This window comes from Sceloporus occidentalis, unplaced genomic scaffold, assembly GCF_023333645.1.
Source record: "Sceloporus occidentalis isolate IW3139 unplaced genomic scaffold, rSceOcc1.0.p SCAF_4, whole genome shotgun sequence".
In the NCBI taxonomy this organism is placed as follows: Eukaryota; Metazoa; Chordata; class Lepidosauria; order Squamata; family Phrynosomatidae; genus Sceloporus; species Sceloporus occidentalis.
The window spans coordinates 628,740-646,771 of record NW_028316984.1 but is presented as its reverse complement, the minus strand read 5'-3'; the positions used below and the strand labels follow the sequence as shown (position 1 = coordinate 646,771).

At 43.0% G+C, this 18,032-nt stretch overlaps 1 protein-coding gene across 1 annotated transcript in view; it reads right to left on the bottom strand.

Annotated features, from left to right (window-relative positions):
• The window catches only part of ITGB2 (integrin subunit beta 2), a 47,999-nt gene that overhangs the window by 8,589 nt on the left and 21,378 nt on the right, over positions 1-18,032 (bottom strand). The window contains exons 9-13 of the mRNA XM_089519018.1: positions 14,359-14,448; positions 10,149-10,289; positions 7,859-8,049; positions 4,221-4,465; positions 1,674-1,893 (exon numbers count right to left, since the gene is read on the bottom strand). Coding sequence (XP_089375144.1) covers positions 1,674-1,893; positions 4,221-4,465; positions 7,859-8,049; positions 10,149-10,289; positions 14,359-14,448 — 887 coding nt within the window. The remainder of the gene's footprint in view (positions 1-1,673; positions 1,894-4,220; positions 4,466-7,858; positions 8,050-10,148; positions 10,290-14,358; positions 14,449-18,032) is intronic.

Here is an 18,032-nt window from a genome sequence, read left to right as displayed (position 1 = left end):
AGGGAGGAGCCTCTTTCTTCAGGCTAGCCCCTGATGGTACTGGGTCAGCCTTCTCCCTCAGAGGCCGAAAGATGACAGTTAGGGAGGGAGGAGCCTCTTTCTTCAGGCTAGCCCCTGATGGTACTGGGCCAGCCTTCTCTCTCCCTCAGAGGCCGAAAGATGACAGTGGACGTCCTGAGTGTCATTCTGCCCTAATAGCACATGAACTGTCATGACTTAACATTGATATAGCTGCTCTTAGTGAAGTTCGTCTCCACGAGGAAGGCAGCCTTAAAGAACACAGTGCCGGCTACACACTCTACTGGTCTGGTAAACCCAAAACTGAAAAACATCTTTCAGGTGTAGGCTTCATGATCAAAAACTTCATTGCCTCCAAACTCAAAACCTTGCCAACAGGACACTCTGATCGCATTATCTCCTTACGCCTCCCACGTGTTGTTCTGTTCAGTATATATGCCCCAACTATGCAAGCTGACCCTGCGGAGAAAGACAAATTCTACTCAGACCTATGCCACCTTATACAAAAAGTCCCTGCAAAAGACAAAATCATTATCCTTAGTGACTTCAATGCCAGAGTAGGAAAGAACTTCGAAGCCTGGAAAGGTGTTTTAGGCAAGCATGGTGTTGGAAACTGTAATGATAACGGACACCTTCTGCTCTTTTGTGCAGAACAGCAGCTGATTATTACAAACACCATCTTTCAGCAGAAAGATAGCTTGAAGACAACCTGGATGCATCCCCGATCCAAACACTGGCACCTCATTGACTACATCCTAGTGTGCCAGAGAAATATTCGTGATGTCCGTCATACCCGAGTGATGCCCAGTGCAGAATGTCAAACAGATCATCGCTTCGTAAGATGCAAACTAAATCTTCATTTTAAGTTTAAACCTAAGAGGGGTGGCATCCTAAAGAGGAGACTCCAAGTCAACAGTCTTCAACAAGCTACCATGAGAGACAACTTCCAGGCAAATTTGCAAACAAAACTTGAAGACCATCCTGTAGACTCTTCTCCTACAGTGCTTTGGCAACATATCAAAAACAGCATCCTGCAATCTGCAGAAGAATCCTTAGGGTTCTCCCTCAAGAAAAATCAAGACTGGTTTGATGAAAACAACCAAGAGATCCAGGAGCTGTTGGCAAAGAAGAGAACTGCTCACCAGGCACACCTCGCCCAGCCATCTTGCCATGTAAGAAAAGCAGCCTTTTGCCTCGCGTGTAGTCAACTCCAACAAAAACTCCGAGACATTCAGAACAAGTGGTGGATCAACTTAGCACAAAAGACACAACGTTGTGCAGATCTGGGTGATTCTGGAGGATTTTACGAAGCTCTTAAAACAGTGTTTGGACCTACATATCAGATCCAAAGCTCCCTATACAGTACAGATGGTCAAACACTAATCACAGATAAAGCTTCCATTCTGAACCGATGGGCTGAACATTTCCAAAGACTCTTTAGTGCCAACCGAGTAGTCCAAGACTCAGTTATTCAGCGTATGACTACTGTAGTAGTACAGAATCAATTGTTTCTTAACAAATAAATACAAAGTATTTTCTAAATGGAATAATTTTTCACATCGACATACAGATTATAGCCATGTCTACAGCAATATGAACTTAAGTGGTGGCAAGGAAATATAGATGAGAAAGCAGGGCTCCCTCATATCACTTACATGTATCTGGGACAGGGTGATGGACAGCCAGGGCATTCTTCACAATATTGGGGCTGGTAGCCTGGGTTACAGTGACATGTATTGCACTGGCACACCCCACGGAGACTGCATACACTCTTATTGCTGTTCAAACAACCATCTGTTGAAGACTTGCATTGGCAGGCACTGCCATCATAGCCAGAGTTGCATTTGCATTTCCCACAGTCACAACGTCCTCGTTCTGCAAAGTGGAGAATTTAAGGAAAAATCATTGCCCAGGTCTATACTTCAAAGGTAAGAGACAATTTTGCCAGAAAGTAGAATTGAATTGGAAATGGAAGAGAGCTTTCTACTCTGCACTGACAATATTCTTAAATGACTCATACCGGAATAAAAGCCATTACTCAGCATTACTTGTAATGTACTGAAGTGACTCTTTGATGAAAGAATAGTGTGTCACTGATGCATGAACTTTTGAAAGATGTTGCAAAACAATGATGTATCTTGGACAAAACATTCAGTACTCACACTTTCCAATCAGACCCGAGTCCAGTCTACATGGAGCTAAAAATGGAGCATAACTTTTATTGTGAGCATTACATGGCTCACAATGTTTGCTTCCTTTTGAAACAGCCTGAGAATTATAATTTGGGATAAACTTAATAGTCTTAAAAATTTCCCAGTTTTTTCTTTACTTTTTGTAGGGTTATAATTGAGAGAGATGGGGTGGTGGAGGCAAGGTTAGAATCCTTTTTCTTCCCACACCATTTACCTGCATATATTTGCATAGTTGCCTGCCTAGTCTCACATATGAATATGGTTTCATTCTGCTTAGAAAATTGGTAAATAATGGCTGATGTTGCTTTTAGCAGTAGGAGAAACGTAACCCAAAGGAAGAAAGAGAGAATCTCTTGTCAATATGGGGGCAACAAGAACTGCAACTGAGCTACCAAAATTGGAGCCACCAAAACATACTTTGAGGAGGTTCTCAGGAAAGAATTACAAATAGACACAGTGTACTTTGAAGTGCTGCATTAAAACAAAATTCATGAGAAAGCATAGTGCTCTTTGTAAGTGGCAGGAATTTAGGCTTCTTTTACAACAGAATCCCACTGTTCATGGTTCTTGTGCAGCATCAAGCATTTGCCTGACATAGGCCTATAGGACAAGTTCTGATTCTGTATGCTTTTGCAAGGAGATCGCATACATCTGGGATGATAGGGATGATGGGTGTAGCAGCATGAAAATGATGAGAACAAGTCAATGTGCTAAGTATGATGCTGATGACACCCAAATGGGGAGAGGCGCTGTCCCACTAGCCATACTATTGCAGATATATGTGTATGCACATGTGCAGTCGGGGTGGGAAGAGTGAGTTGATTCTGCCCCGCGATGAAGACCCATGTGGCTCTCAATCACATATTGATATGAAGCCTGTACACCCTGAAGGGAGCAAGGACAATTTTAAAAAATAATCTAGACTACTTCTCTAACATGTTCAAGTATAGTTGTTGTTCTTAACTGCTGTCAAGCCAACTTCACCTTAAGGCAGTACTTCTCAAATAGTGGGGCGGGCCCCCTAGGGGGGGCGCGAGGCTCCATAAAGGGGGGCGCGAAATGTGTTATGCAGAGGTGTACTTATAACAATTTTATAGACAAATGATACTATTTACAGTCGCGTGGGGGGCGCGAAATGTTTTCTTCTTCCTGGGGGGGGCATGACAGAAAATAATTGAGAAGCACTGCCTTAAGGCGACCCTATGAATAAGAGACTTCCATCACCCTATCAACAGATTTGCTCAACTCTTGCAAACTCAGGGTTGTGGCTTTTTTGTTTGAGGCCATCCCCTCGTAGTGTGGTGTTCTTTTTTCCCTATTGCTTTCTATCTTACCAAGTATTATTGCCTTTTCTAGTAAATCATGTCATCTCATGATTTGGCCAAAGTAAAGCCATGTCAGTTTGCCAGCCACAGCTGCTGGTGAAACGTGAGGAATAAACTCTTATAGAACATGGCCACATAGCCCGAAAAACCCTCAAAAAACTATGGATGCCGGACATGAAAGCCTTTGACTTCATATGTCAGTTTGGCTTCTAGAGAGAGGGTTTGAACTTGATTTGCTCTACTATCTATTTGTCTTTTTAGCAGTATCCGCAGAACTCTCGTCCAACACGGCATTTCAAATCAGTTGATTACTTCCTATCAGCTTTCTTCACTGTTCAGCTTTCATAACCATACATTATCTTTGGTGGGTCAAGTATGGACCAGCCCTAAATGATAAATGATCCATAAAAGTGATTGCATTAATATCAACTAAGATGGCCTACATACTTCCAAATTCTATAGCTGGGATTAGAGTGCAATTCAAACCCGTAGGCAATGAAAAAAATCTGTGTCATCATGTAGTGATCTGTGAATTGTAAGATGCTGTGATAATGGCATATTACACTCTATACTGAAAGGTATAATTATGAAAGTAAAAATGAAATTATACCCTTTAAATACCTCTATTGAACAGCAACAAAAATCTGTTGTAAATGTGACATTGCTTCTCATAACACTTACTCACCTTCTCCTCCACAAAGCTGACCATTGTGAAGCTCACAGTTAACGTTGTCACACTCACAGAAGGTACCATATATCTGCTTTTTGGGATTATCACTGGTATGGCAAACACACTGTCCACATACACAATCCCCTAGGCCAGAGCAGATGACTGAGGCATTGTCCTTTCTGCAGCTCTTTTCCAGTTCCTTGCTGGATTTGCCCCCTGTTTTGCAATCACAATTCTTCCCAATGAAGCCTGGAAAGCATCTGGCATGAGAGAAGATATACTCAGAATTGGGGCCACTACGAAACCATGCTTCTAAAATAAGTGTAAAATTTACTATGTCATTCAAGAAGAAACATTTTTGAAAGCTTAACACACCCACTCTTATTTCACGGGAGTTTATCGAATGGGAAGAATTTCTCTTAAATTTAAATGAAAAGAAAGTGGGGCCAGAACGCATTCACTTAAAGTCGCTAGTTTCACGCAATTACGTGAATACGCATTGCATTCGAACTGGCTCCCCATTGCCCCAAAATAGCATGCCATTGCCTGAATTTGCGTGTGGCAGTCTATCACGCAATATCGTGAAACTCTGATTGTGTTCAGACTGACTTTCCATTGCCTGAATTTGTGTGGAGTGGGTTATCACGCAATAAAAAAAAGATTGTATGTACAGCGCTGTGTAAATTTACAGCGCTTTATAAATAAAGCTTAATAATAATAATAATAATAATAACAACATTAAACCCCATGATTGCGTTCAGATTGCCATTGGATTATACTTCCAATTCCCCTTGTCTAATAAACTCCACTCCAGTGGAGTTGATTTTCACATCGACATACAAATTAAACTCCAGTGATTGTTCCTTTTTTCAACAAAGAAGCACCGCCTGAGGACTTGATTAACAAGTTAATGAGTAATGATTGAAAGCTTGCAGCCTGCATTGTTTGCATCCACAAAACAACACAGGAATAGGTCAGAGTCTCTTTGATCTATATATGATTAGATTGTTCTGTTATTATGGAAAGGACAAAGAGTCCTGTGGTAGCCTTAAAAAGGAACACATTTATTATGGCTTAAGCATTCATGGCCCAGAGTACACTTCAGCAGATGCTTACACCATAAAAAATGCCATCATAAATTTCATAGAAAAGCTTATCCCATTAATCTAATTTTGGCATCCCATGAACTAATTTTAAGGTGCTACAAGATTCTCTGTTATTGTTGTCAAGGAATAGCTTATAATGTAAATATCTCTGTGTCAGGTCCAGCTCAATATAGTTCAAAGATCGATCCTGCTAGAGAGGCGGGATATAAATAAAATTATATTATTATTATTTATTATCTACAATCTTAAATGTGATGTATGAGCATTCCTACAGCCACTGATATCCTAGCTTCTTTTCTCTCCATTCAGAAACTTAATTAGGCATCCAAATGAAAAATAACTCATTGAAGATGCACAATTAATTTAACACAACTGTCTGAAGCATTCAGAACCACATTTACTTCAGAGTAATTCCCACAGGTAGGTCAATGTGTTGTAGTGGTTTGAGCTTTGAACTATGACTCTAGAGACCAGGGTTCGAAACCCTATTCAGCCACGGAAACCCACTGGATTTCACAGTTCCTCAACTTCAGAGGAAGACAAATGCAACATCACCCCCCCCCCCCCCGAACAAATCTTGCCAAGAAAATCCCATGATAGGGTTGCCTTAGGATAAACATAAGTCAGACACTATTTGAAAGCACACAACAACAATTCCCACTGGACTTAATGAAATTTAAAGAGTAAAAAGTAAAAAGAGTTCTTCTTATTCTAGGCCATTCGCTATGTATTCATTTTTTTAAAAAACGGAAAGGGAGACTGTGAGGGAAGTGTTACTGAATTTCATCACTGACTAGCATATCTTATACGAGTATTAATGTTTTGTGGCACATTGTTCAGACAATGAACCACTTTATAACTTTTGTTCTCTCTTGTGAGTTAGTTGACAAGAAGCTTCAAGCCTGTATGTTTAATACTTCCCTGTTTGTTTCACAGAGGTTTAGCTTTTAAACCCTTAACATGCAGGGCTTGAAACTGGCAAATGAAAATGGCTTCCCATTACATGGTACAGGGGTATATTTCAATAAATAAACTTAATATTTGTAATTTCACTGGGCCTGTATCTTTCACCTCTTCAGCCTGCAAGCTTCAACTTGCAAACTTTGGCTGGCAGTTTTCTTTTTAGGCAGAGGTATCTAACATACCAATTGTAAAAGAGCAGTGCAAAGCAGTTTGTGGTACAGAACATGCACGTGCACACAGAGAAATGCCAATTTTGTAGCAGTATACTTGTTGCCTGCTGCTGCCACCCCACTTTTTAATGTGTGCATACACAATGCACAATCTTTTTTATTGTGGTATTTCTGCCTCTTTGTTCCCTTTTCTGTGATGAAAATGGAAGATTATGTTCAGACACAACATTTTTCTCTGTATGTGCAGAGGTTTCTTTTCCTAACCATTCTCTAAACCTGAGTCCCCTCCAATGCCTATCTGATGATTCCATCTTTCTTGTAGAGTCATCCAGCATTCATGAACATCCATGGATTTTGGTATCCATGAGAAGTCCTGGAACCAAACCACAGTGGATAGCAAGGGCCCACTATAGTATATATTGGACTTCTCTGAACCTTTCCCTCACTTCTGATCACATCAACAGCTGAACGTCCTTTTGGCTTGAGTCCAGTTCCAACATTAGCCATAATGGTACTTGTACCTATCCTCCTCTGTACCCCAGTCACTTGTTAAGTGTCATCTGATCTGGGGGTTTCATCTCCTGGCAGTCTCTTGTTTCATTTTGGATTGTCTCATAATAGCATTTTATGGTAAAAGACATTCAAAAGGGGTTTACCATACCTCCTTCTGTGCAGTACTAACAAATATTACCTATGGTGCCTGTCTCTGAAAGATCCTCTGCCAGTAGGAGCCTGTCTGACATGGGAGACCCAGCCATCAGCACTGCTATCAGAAGCATAGCCTCTTGCCTCACAGGAGCACAAAGCCCCACCACTGCAGTGAGTTATTATTATTGGTGAGCCAGATAAATTTCCTGCTATTCAAACCTGACCAGTTGCAAATTTCCAGTTATTTGGTAATGATTACTTTTAGTTCAATATGCATACTACTTTTGATCTTGATTCTGCATGCCTGGCATTATTTTACATATTGGAAATTTATAAATTTCTAGTGACAGCAACTAATTAAATGCATTTCCCCTGTTTTGTGCATGTGTCTTTTTAAGCGTATCATCTTTACATACTAGGAAGGTTTGAAAAATGAAAATGGCCTCCTGGGGATTGATACCCCAGACAAATACCCCAAAAAGTTAAGTAATTGGTTCAAATAATGTACTGTTCTCTCTGTGTTTTAGGGGTCTTTCTAAAAAAAATCGTTAAAAATTTTCCAAGCCAAATGCTCCAACTTTCTCTTTTTCGTATGACAAAGTCTAAACAAGCAGCTTGTGCAATAAGTGGAAAGAATTTTTGATTGACAGATGAGATGCACACATGAACCATGAGCAAACAACTGTTTGAACAGTGATGATGTTTAAAATTTCTCATTGTGATTCATACATCATAATGGTATGTGGTATTGAAGCAATTAAATTACCTGCAGATACCACAGTCTACTTTTCCTTGTCTATTGCATTCAGTATTATCTGATGTTTTCTCATCGCATTCACAGTTGCACCGACTGCTCATATGGACAATGGAGGAAGAGTCTGTGAAACCAAGAGGCTGGATAGTAATGGTCTGATTTTCAATGCACTCTGTTGCTGTAATTTTCACCTGAAAAGTAATCTGGGGGGAAAAAGCAAAAATATTTTTTGGTTAAAGTTTAAAGTAACATGGGTGTGCCGGCCTGGCCACATACTAGGGTTAAGTGGGGGTGGAGTGTCCACACACCCTGCAACTCTAGTATGTGGCGGCGGTGTCATTATGGTGGCCTCCCGTCCACACGGGAGCCGCCATGATGACATCACACACGTGCTGTGTCCAAACAGTGTGCGCGTGTGTGACATCTCCGTGCCGCTACGGGACACTTATGGCGGCCTGGGTGCGGCATAGGAGGGAGCTCCGAAATGGAGCTCCTTTTGGGTGCCACATCATTCCTGCAGCAACCAAATGGCTGCAGGAATAATGCCAGGGAGAAAGGAGCCAGGTGGTCCCTTTCTCCCATGGCTCTGGCTCCTGGGGTGTCCAGGGGCATGAAGCCCCAAGGACACCCTTTTTCCATGCCACGGAGATAAAAGGGGCACCTACAGGCCGCCTCTTTGGGGCGGTGTGTACCGCGCCTTACAAAGCCTGAGGCTTTTATTTAAAGGGTTTGCAAGGGTTTTTTGAAACTGTTACAGATGGCTTAATGGACTAGACTAGATGTTCTAGAAGTTCACCTAATTCTTTAGTACTATGCTAGAACTTCAGGATACAGCCTTACTAGGGTAGTTGAAAGAAGACACAAAAACCATTACAGCTTACTTGCCAGATTACTTATCTGATTAAATGTACATTCACCTTTGTGTGTATTGGCACATTTGTGTATTTTTAAGGCCCCAATTTGGACTGATACTGTGGCATAGTGGGTGATGGCTACTTTCCTCCTCCACCCTGGTGTGTCAATGAAAATTGTGTTCCTTATGCTACCATTTGGTACTGGAAATAATACAGGTTCAGTGGCCACTTTACATCAGGACAGGAGCTAATGGATTGGGGTGGGAGAGAGCTAAAATCTGTTTACCAAGTACCCCTAAATTTGAACCGCCATAATTTTTACTAAAAAATATGTGCATATGCATACACACATGGAGATGCATATTCAACATAAACATTGCATTCACGTGCAATGAGATAAACAGGAATAGGCTGCACAGAGTAGTGGATGCTAGCAGCCAGAAAGTGGAATTTCATTCCAGAAGACTCAAGCCTCATCTTTACATGTGAGCCATGGTCAGTTCTAATCAATTGCTGAACAAAGCAAGCAGCTTTAAATCGTGGATAGTTTCTGTGGCTTGTTTGATTCAGTGAGTTTTTACTTCAAATCACAGTTCTTTATCTGCATCAAGCAAGAAACCAGGAATCCGGTATAGTTAAACTGAAGATTGTTTAAGTATTCCGTCACAGGAGGAGAGGTAGTATTGTGCAGACATATGATCTCATTCCTCCTTTTCTTGGTCCTAAGGAATAATAGCTGCCTCAAGAGGCCTTAAATATTCACATAACTAGTTGCCTAAATGCTGCAAACAATAAAGGAGGGAACAGTTCTATTAAATAACCTGGCTACAGCTTTCTTTTCTTTAGGACATCAACATTGTGTCTGAGCAAACAGAAGCTTTGTTGTTCTTCCTCAGCTTTTATCTATGTATCCTTTGCTCCCTTAAAAAAGATAAATGAGACCGTATGATATTTATGATGATCTCAGTGGTTCAGACTCATGCAGAAATATCTAGGGCAGGACATATTGCAGAGAACCTAACTGTACAAAGCAGCTCTTAAAAAGGAAAGTAACATGCTTAAACTACTTGTATATACTGTATTAAACCTTCTGAGAAGACAATTAAGAGGTTCTCCAAGCAGCACCTGATAAATACAAACTAGCCTTTTCTTCTCACCCCCCACTGCCAAGTATGGTGGTGTGATTAGAGTACTGGAGTGAGATTTGGGAAATCCAGTTCAAAACCGCATTGAACCATGACTGCATGACCCTGGACCAGTTAGTCACTCTCTCTCAGCATGGCCTACCTCATAGGACTGTTGTGATGATATACTAGAGAGCATAGATGCATATGAGGCACCCCTTCAAACAATTGGAAGAACAGGAGGATATCAATGTAAGAAATGTACAGTACACACCAACTGCAGTCCAAATGGTTTTGAACAGAAAAAAGTCAGTCTTTACTTACCTTATCATTTTTTGTTACTCTGTCACATTCTCCTCTTGGCTGATCCTTGGTATGTATTTTGTTAGGACAGAAGGAATCATAGGTGATCTTGACAGAACTTGGCAAAGGGCCATGTTCCAAAATAATTCTGGAAGACAAATTCTGTAAGGAAATGGAAAAGGTTGATGTAAGACAGGAACCAGAGTATACTTGGACATTATTTAGAGAAAGGGTGGGCAAAGCATGGCCTGTGCGCCACATGTGTGAGTCTGTTTCAGCCATCAAAAGGAAAGTGGGGGTGGAGAGGAACGGTTGTGTGTGCGCACGCACATGTGCACATGCATACACTTTCAAGTTGCCCAATGACTTGTGAATTTCTTAGGTATGGAATATTCAGAGGTGGTTTGCTGGTTCCTTCTTTTGAAATATATCCTACAGCGCCTGGTATTCATTGGTGTTCTCCCATCCAAGTATGAACTAGGGCTGCCCCTACTTTGCATCCAAGATCAACAGGATCTGAGAATTTTGCAGCACTTCAAATCATGTGCTCTTTAAGAATGGAAAAGACAATAATGCTCAGCAAAATGGAAGGCAGCAGGAGAAGAGGAAGATAATGTGACAGATTGATTAATTCAATCAAGGAAGCCCAGCTGACTTGAGTTTGCAAGACCTGAGAAGGGCTGTTGATGACCAGGGCTCATAGTCTCTCATTCATGGGGTCCCATAAGTCAAGGCTGATTTGATGGCAAATTGTTGTTCCCCACACCACCAGGGAAGGCGGCGAGGGACTGTTGCTGCTGCCCTGCTACCGCTGCTGGGCGGCGTTCTCCGAGGGAGGGAGGCCGGTGGGAGCGGCCTCCATAAAGCTGGTTCACTGGCTCCCAGAGAGATGCCGCACACGCCCCCCACACCACCGGGGAAGGCGGCGAGGGACTGTTGTTGCTGGGTGTGTGTTTGTGTAGTGTCAGGCGGAGATTGAATGGACATGGGATGTACTTGGGTTGATGAGAAGGCGGGAGGTGTGACTGGGGTAAGCAGAGCCCCTATTGGAGTAGTGTGGGGCAAGGGGAGATATAGCGGTAGGAGAGTGGAGACATTTCGTAAGGGGAGGCAGGATTGATGCGTAATATCTATCTCTCCTTCCATCCACTATCCTAGCCAAAGAGGTCTGAGGGTCAGTCCAACCGTACCACAAACCCTGTCTCTGCTCCTGTGCAATGCCAGGTCTGTTAGGAATAAGACCCACATAATGTATGATCTTTTGGAAGATAAGAACTGTGACCTGGCTTGCATTACCGAGACCTGGCTTGGGCCTGAGAGTGAAGCGGTGTGGGCACAGACCCTTCCTGCCGGGTACTCGATTAAGGACCAGATCAGGGTAAGTGGGCGGGGGGGGGGGTGTTGCCTTGATTTATAAGAACACTCTTCCCTTGACCAGGAACCATGTGCGACAGACTGACTACATCGAGTGTATTTACCTGACCCTGAAGGCCAAGGACAGTTTAGGGATTCTGTTGGTCTACAGGCCACCCCGTGCGCTAACAGACTCCCTGGCCGAGCTGACACAGCTGGTCTCAGAGCTGTTGCTGGAGTCTCCCAGGCTTCTTGTCCTGGGGGACCTCAACATCCCCTTCGAGACCAGTCATGCTCCAACTGGTGCGGCTTGGGAGTTCATGACTACCATGACTGCCATGGGCCTGTCCCAATTGGTCTCAGGGCCCACGCATTCTGCTGGTAATACACTTGATGTTATCTTCTGTACGGACATGGAGTCTCAGTGGGCAGAGGTAACCAATATCTCTGCCCTGTCATGGACGGATCATTTCTTGGTCGAGGCTAGTATCAAGGCTACCACCCAGATCCCCCCCGGGGGTGGCGGACCTATTAGGATGGTCCACCCTCGAAGGCTGATGGAACCCAATAGGTTGCAGGAAGCCTTAGAGGGCTATTTGGTTGGAACTGACGGCGACACTGTTGATGCCCTGACTAACACCTGGGATGCTGATCTCTCCAGGGCTATACACAGCATCGCTCCCAAGTGTCCTTTCCGGCCTGCTTCCAATAAGAAGCCCTGGTATACAGAAGATCTCAGGGCAAGGAAGCGGGCTGCGCAACTACTAGAGCGCAAATGGCGGACACATCAGGACTTAGCTGACAAGACACTCCTAGAGTCTCATTTGCAGGCCTATGGAGTGGCAATAGATGCAGCTAAGAATTCGTTCTTCGCTGCACGTATTGCGTCCGCGGAGTCGTGTCCGGCAGAGCTGTTCAGGGTTGTGAGAGAACTCACTCAATTGGCTCCCCTCCTGAACCCAATATTGGAGCCATCTAAAGCCTGCTGTGACGAATTTAACATTCCTTCACAATGTAGAATCATAGAGCTGGAAGAGACCACAAGGGCCACTTAGTTCAACCCCCTGCCACACAGGAATACACAATCAAAGCACTCCTGACAAATGGCTATTCAGCCTCTGATTAAAAACTTGCAAAGAAGAAGACTCCACCATACTCCAAGGGAGAATGTTCCACTGTCAAACAGATTTTACTGTCAGGAAGTTCTTACTAACGTTGAGGTGAAATCTCTCTTCCTGTAGTTTGAATCCATCACTCTGTGTCCTGATCTCTGCAACAGTAGAAAACAAGCTTGCTCCTTGTTCCATATGACATCCTTCCAAATATTTAAATAGGGCTATCATGTCTTCATACCAAAGATCAGAACCAAATACCAACAGAATTTACTCATAATTAAATAAATAGGTTTGGTCTATTAAGCATAATTGACTGGGAACCAGAGGAACTATGGCCAGAAGACAATGACATAGTCAAGGAAGAATGCAAAAAGATACTAATAGTGGCCAAAACGAAAGAGAAGAAGCAATACTTCAAGCAGTAAAGAAAGAAGAGGAGCAAAAGAAAAGGAAGACAGAAACAAAACCAGAACCATGAACTCAACTTTCCAACTACTAGTGTGCAAGGATAAAGAAAACTACCATAATAACCAATGCAAAGAAATAGAAAACAACAACAATAGATCTCTTTCTGAAGATCCAGGAACTCAAAGGGAAGTTAAAACCAAAGGGGATCCAGAAGAGGAACATATTACAAGGCCAAGAAGAAATAAAAAGATGATGGAAACAAAACACAGAAGAGCTTTATAAAAGAGAGGAAAAAATAAATGAACATGGAATGAAGGACCATATGAAGATGAAGTCCAAATTCTAGAGAGCAAGGTGGGATTTGCTATAAGAGATATTGGGAAGAACAAACCTATATACTTGTGAGAGCAGGATAGTGAAGATAAGAAGAAAATCAACTCAACTGAAATGTGGTATAGTCAGCTCTCCATATCCATGGATTTTTTTATCCACAGATTCAAGCATGCACAGTTTAAAATATTTTAAAAATGTATAAATTCCAAAAAGCAATGCCATTGAATATAAGGGACACCATTTTAGCACACCATTGTATTTAATCAGACTTGAGCATTCACAGATTTTGTTATCTACTGTGGGGGGGGAGTCCTGGAAATGAACCCTTGCTGATAACAAAGGCCCACTATACTGGAGAAGAGTGCTGAGAATACTGTGGACAGCCAAAAAACAAACAAATGGGTCTTGGAACAGAAGTGTCACTGGAAGCCTGGATAATTAATTTGAGACAGTTGTAGTTTAGCCACATCACGAAAAGGCAAGACTCAACAGAAAAGTCAACAATGCTAGGAAAGATAGAAGGTAGTAGAAAGAGAGCAAAACTCTTCAATCAGGAAGGTCACAGACCTGAATTTGCAAGAGCTAAGTACAACAGTGGAGGGTAAAGGGTCCTGGAGATGTCTCATCAACAGAGTCACTATGGGTCGAGGCCAACTAGAGGGCAGTTAACTACAACAAGAAGAAGCAAGTCTGAGCTTGCTCTGTGTTTCCGACTTTTTCCCTATATGAGCTGGCTGTTTGAATTCTTCTTTGGTAATTTCCCCCTGATTTTATTTCTTTTGCATGTCCCCTTCAAGTCTTAGCTCAGTTGAAAGTTCTTAGGACATTGATCCTGATTTCTCTGGACACCTCCCATTTTCCCTCCTCATTGGAATGGTTGGAAATTGTGCCTTCAATATCTTACATTTAAGAAACTCCATAGTTTGGGCTATGAATACTAAAGAGAATTTCAGCATTTGGAGGGTCATATGATTCTGACCTGAGTCCTAAAGGATGGAAACAACATTATTAATAATACTTACATTATATGCATCCCGGATGAGTTGGATGATGTTATCAGAATTGGTCCTCAGTTCTCCTACAGCAGACTTGGGGATCATCTTACTGAGTTTCTACCAATAAAGAACAAACATACTGAAAGTATTGTCAGACACTGTAGGATAGGTAAGATTATAGTGCAAGAGCAAATGTCAGCTATTATGGTGATCTCCTCTGCCTATCAACTAACACAGTGGTTCCCAACCTTTCTAATGCCAGGACCCTGTAATTCCTCATGTTGTGGTGACCCCCAACCATAAAATTTTCGTTGCTACTGCATATCTGTAATTTTGCTACTGTTATGAATCAATGTAAATATTAGTTATTATTATTTATTTACAGTATTTATATAATACAGTATTAATATCTGATTAATTAATTAATTATAATTATTATCAACCAATATTATTAATAATTACTAATTAATTATTGTTAGTGGCTAATTATTAATAATTATTAATAATTAATATTAATACTATTAATTCTATCCTCTGCTGCCGCCACCCTGCTCTTTCTTGGGAGAAGGCCAAGCAGTGGAGGAGCCTTCAGCAGGGAGACCAGATGTCATAACCAGAACGGAGGGAAAGAAACCACAAAATGTAGGATATTCAAGAAAAAGGTAGATGACATTACAAAATAAAAGCGAAAAACAATAATATAAATCCACAAAATTTAAATGCACAAAAACCCTCCTATGCTATTGTGCTCCCACCCCCCTCATCCTCCTGGCAGCCCCCTCCTTAGAGGTGAGAGTCAGCTGGAAAAGCACATCTCACTCCAGAAGAGAAGTACACTTGAGCAGTTTGCACTCTATGTCTTTTCAATTTATAATAACAGCTACAAAACTGAATAATGGTAATAGCATATGGGCCACTTAGGTCCAAAACACACTGCAGAAATAATCCAGTTTGAGGCCAGTTTAACTGCCCTGGTTCGATGCTAAGGAATCCTGGAAAGTGTAATTTGTGAGACATTTAGCCTTCCCTGTCAAAGAGTTCTGGGGCCACAAGAAACTACAGCTCCCATGTTCCCTACCACTGAGCCAGGGCAGTTAAAGTGGTCTCAAAATGGATTATTTCTGCAGTGTGTTCTGGACCTTACTTTTTGAAAAATAGTCCAGATTTAAATGTTGCTTTAAAAGTTATTTCCATCTCCCAGCTATGAGATGGTTGGAGGGAAATGAGAGTGTTTGGGGGGAGGACTACCAATATATTGGGTGATGCATTTTGGGGTATGTACAATTTGTGGCCAAGTAAATGGCCCTGGACAGGTCACACTCTCTCAACTTCAGAGGATGGTAATGGCAATCCCCCTTTGAAGAAACTTGCCAAGACCCCATAAGGTTGTCTTAGGTTTGCCATAAGTCAGAAAGGAAAGACACACAAGAACAACAACAGAAGTCTGCAATTATTTCGTATTGGTACATGGGAATAGGAGCCAGGGTGATGTAGTGGTTTGAGAGTTGGACTAGGACTCTGGAGACCTGGGTTTGATTCCCCATTCTGCTATGAAACCCACTGGGTGCCTTTGGGCAAGTCACACTCTCTCAGCCTCAGGGGAAGGTTAATAGCAAACCCCCTCTGAGCAAATTTTGCCAAGAAAACCCTGTGATAGGCTTCAAGAAACAGCCAGTGTGGTGGAGTGATTTGTGAATTGAAGACCAGGGTTTGAATTGCTGCTTGGCCATGGAAACCCATAGTTGTCTTAGGCAAGTCACATTCTCTCAGCCTCAGAGGGAGACACTGGCAAGACCACTTCTAAGTAAATCTTGGCAAGAAAACCCTGTGACAAGCCTTCCTTAGGGTCACCATAATTCAGAAACAATTTGAAGACACCAAACAACAACAAGAGTAGTAACACCACTAAAAGCCCCTCACCAGCCTTCACACTGGGATGCAGCCATCCACAGGGGCAGGGAGCTTGGGGAGCCAGCAGTGCCTGGCAAACTTTACCTCAGAGCTGCGCCTGAGGAGAGCCCAGAAACTCCCACTGCTGAGGGGGAGCAGGAGGGAGCAAAGAGGGAGGGGATGGAGCAAATTTACAATCCCAGAAGTGGGTGAGGAGCCACAGAGCATGGCCTGGTGCCTGCCTGAGCCTGCTCCTCCAGCCCCTACCAGCTCAAGCTGCTGGTGTGGGGCTCTTGCCCCATGGGCTTGGCCGTGCTGGCTGCCAGTTTTGGTTGCTGGGAAAACTGGCAACAGGCTGACAGCCACCATGGCTGCCACAGCCAAGCCCATTGGACAAAAGCCATTTCAATGCCAGCCTCTGTTCAGTAGCCCTGCAGTGCTGGGCTCTGGTGTCTCCCTAGGAGGAGACCTGGGTTTGATTCCCTGCTCTGCTATGAAACCCTCTGGGTGACTTTGGGCAGGTTACACTCTCTCAGCCTCATCAGAAGGCAATGACAAACTTCTTCCAAAGAAATCTTGCCAAGAAAACCCCCATGGCTAGGGTCACCTCAGGGTTGTCATAAGTCCTGAAGAACTTGGAAGGGGATGGGCATGTGTGTGTGTGTGTTGTTGTTGTTGTTGTTGTTGTTATTATTATTATTATCCTTTATTTATAAAGCGCTGTAAATTTACACAGCGCTGTACATACAATCTTTTTAATTGGGCGGTTCCATGCCCTCAGGCTTACAATCTAAAAAGACACGGTACAAAAGGAGAAGGGAGTGGTGGTGGGGAAGGGGCCTTTCTAGTAGGATAGTACATATAAAATACATAGCAATACAGGAAATGATTCAATAAAACAGACAACAAAGAAACATCAAATAGCAAGTGACAGTTATGCAATGCCTGGGAACGTTTTTTCTGAACAGGATGGTCTTCAGCTCCGTTTTGAAGCTGGTTAAAGAAATTATGGCTCTTGCTCACGGGGAAGAAGGTTCCAGGAGTGAGGGGCAGCAAGTGAAAAGGGGCGAATCCGGGATGGGGCAGAGGAAATCCTGGGCTGGGACAGCAGACCTTGACTACCAGAACGGAGGGCCCTAGTGGGAAGGTGAGGGGAAATAAGGTCTGATAAGTAAGGAGGGGCCAGTCCATGGAGGGCATTGAATGTCGACAGCAGGAGCTTATACTGAATGCGGAAAGGGAGGGAGAGCCAGTGAAGGGATGCCAACACAGGAGAGATGTGGTCAGAGCGGTGGGTGGAAGTGATAATGCGTGCAGCTGAATGCTGAACAGAGATTAAAGGATGGAGGTGAGAAAGAGGAAGCCCAGCCAGGAGGATGTTACAGTAATCAAGTCGTGAGACCACTAGGGCATGGACCAGGATCTTGGCAGTAGAGGCGGAGAGATATGGTCGGATTTTGGCAATATTGTACAAAAAGAATCTACAAGCCTTGGCTGTGGTCTGGATCTGAGGGATACATGACAGAGAAGAATCAAAGATAAAACCAAGACTGCGGGCTTGCTGGACTGGTTGAATAGAAATGTTGTCCACAGAGACAGAAAAGGAGTGTTGAAGGGTGGGCTTAGGAGGAAAGACAAGAAGCTCCGTCTTGGACATGTTGAGCTTCAAACGCCGATGGCACATCCACTGCGAGACAGCTGTGAGGCAGGACGAAACTTGCTGTTCAAGCCTTGGAGAAAGGTCAGGGGCGGAAAGATACAGCTGGGTGTCATCGGCATACAGATGGTAGGAAAAGCCAAAAGAGCTGATG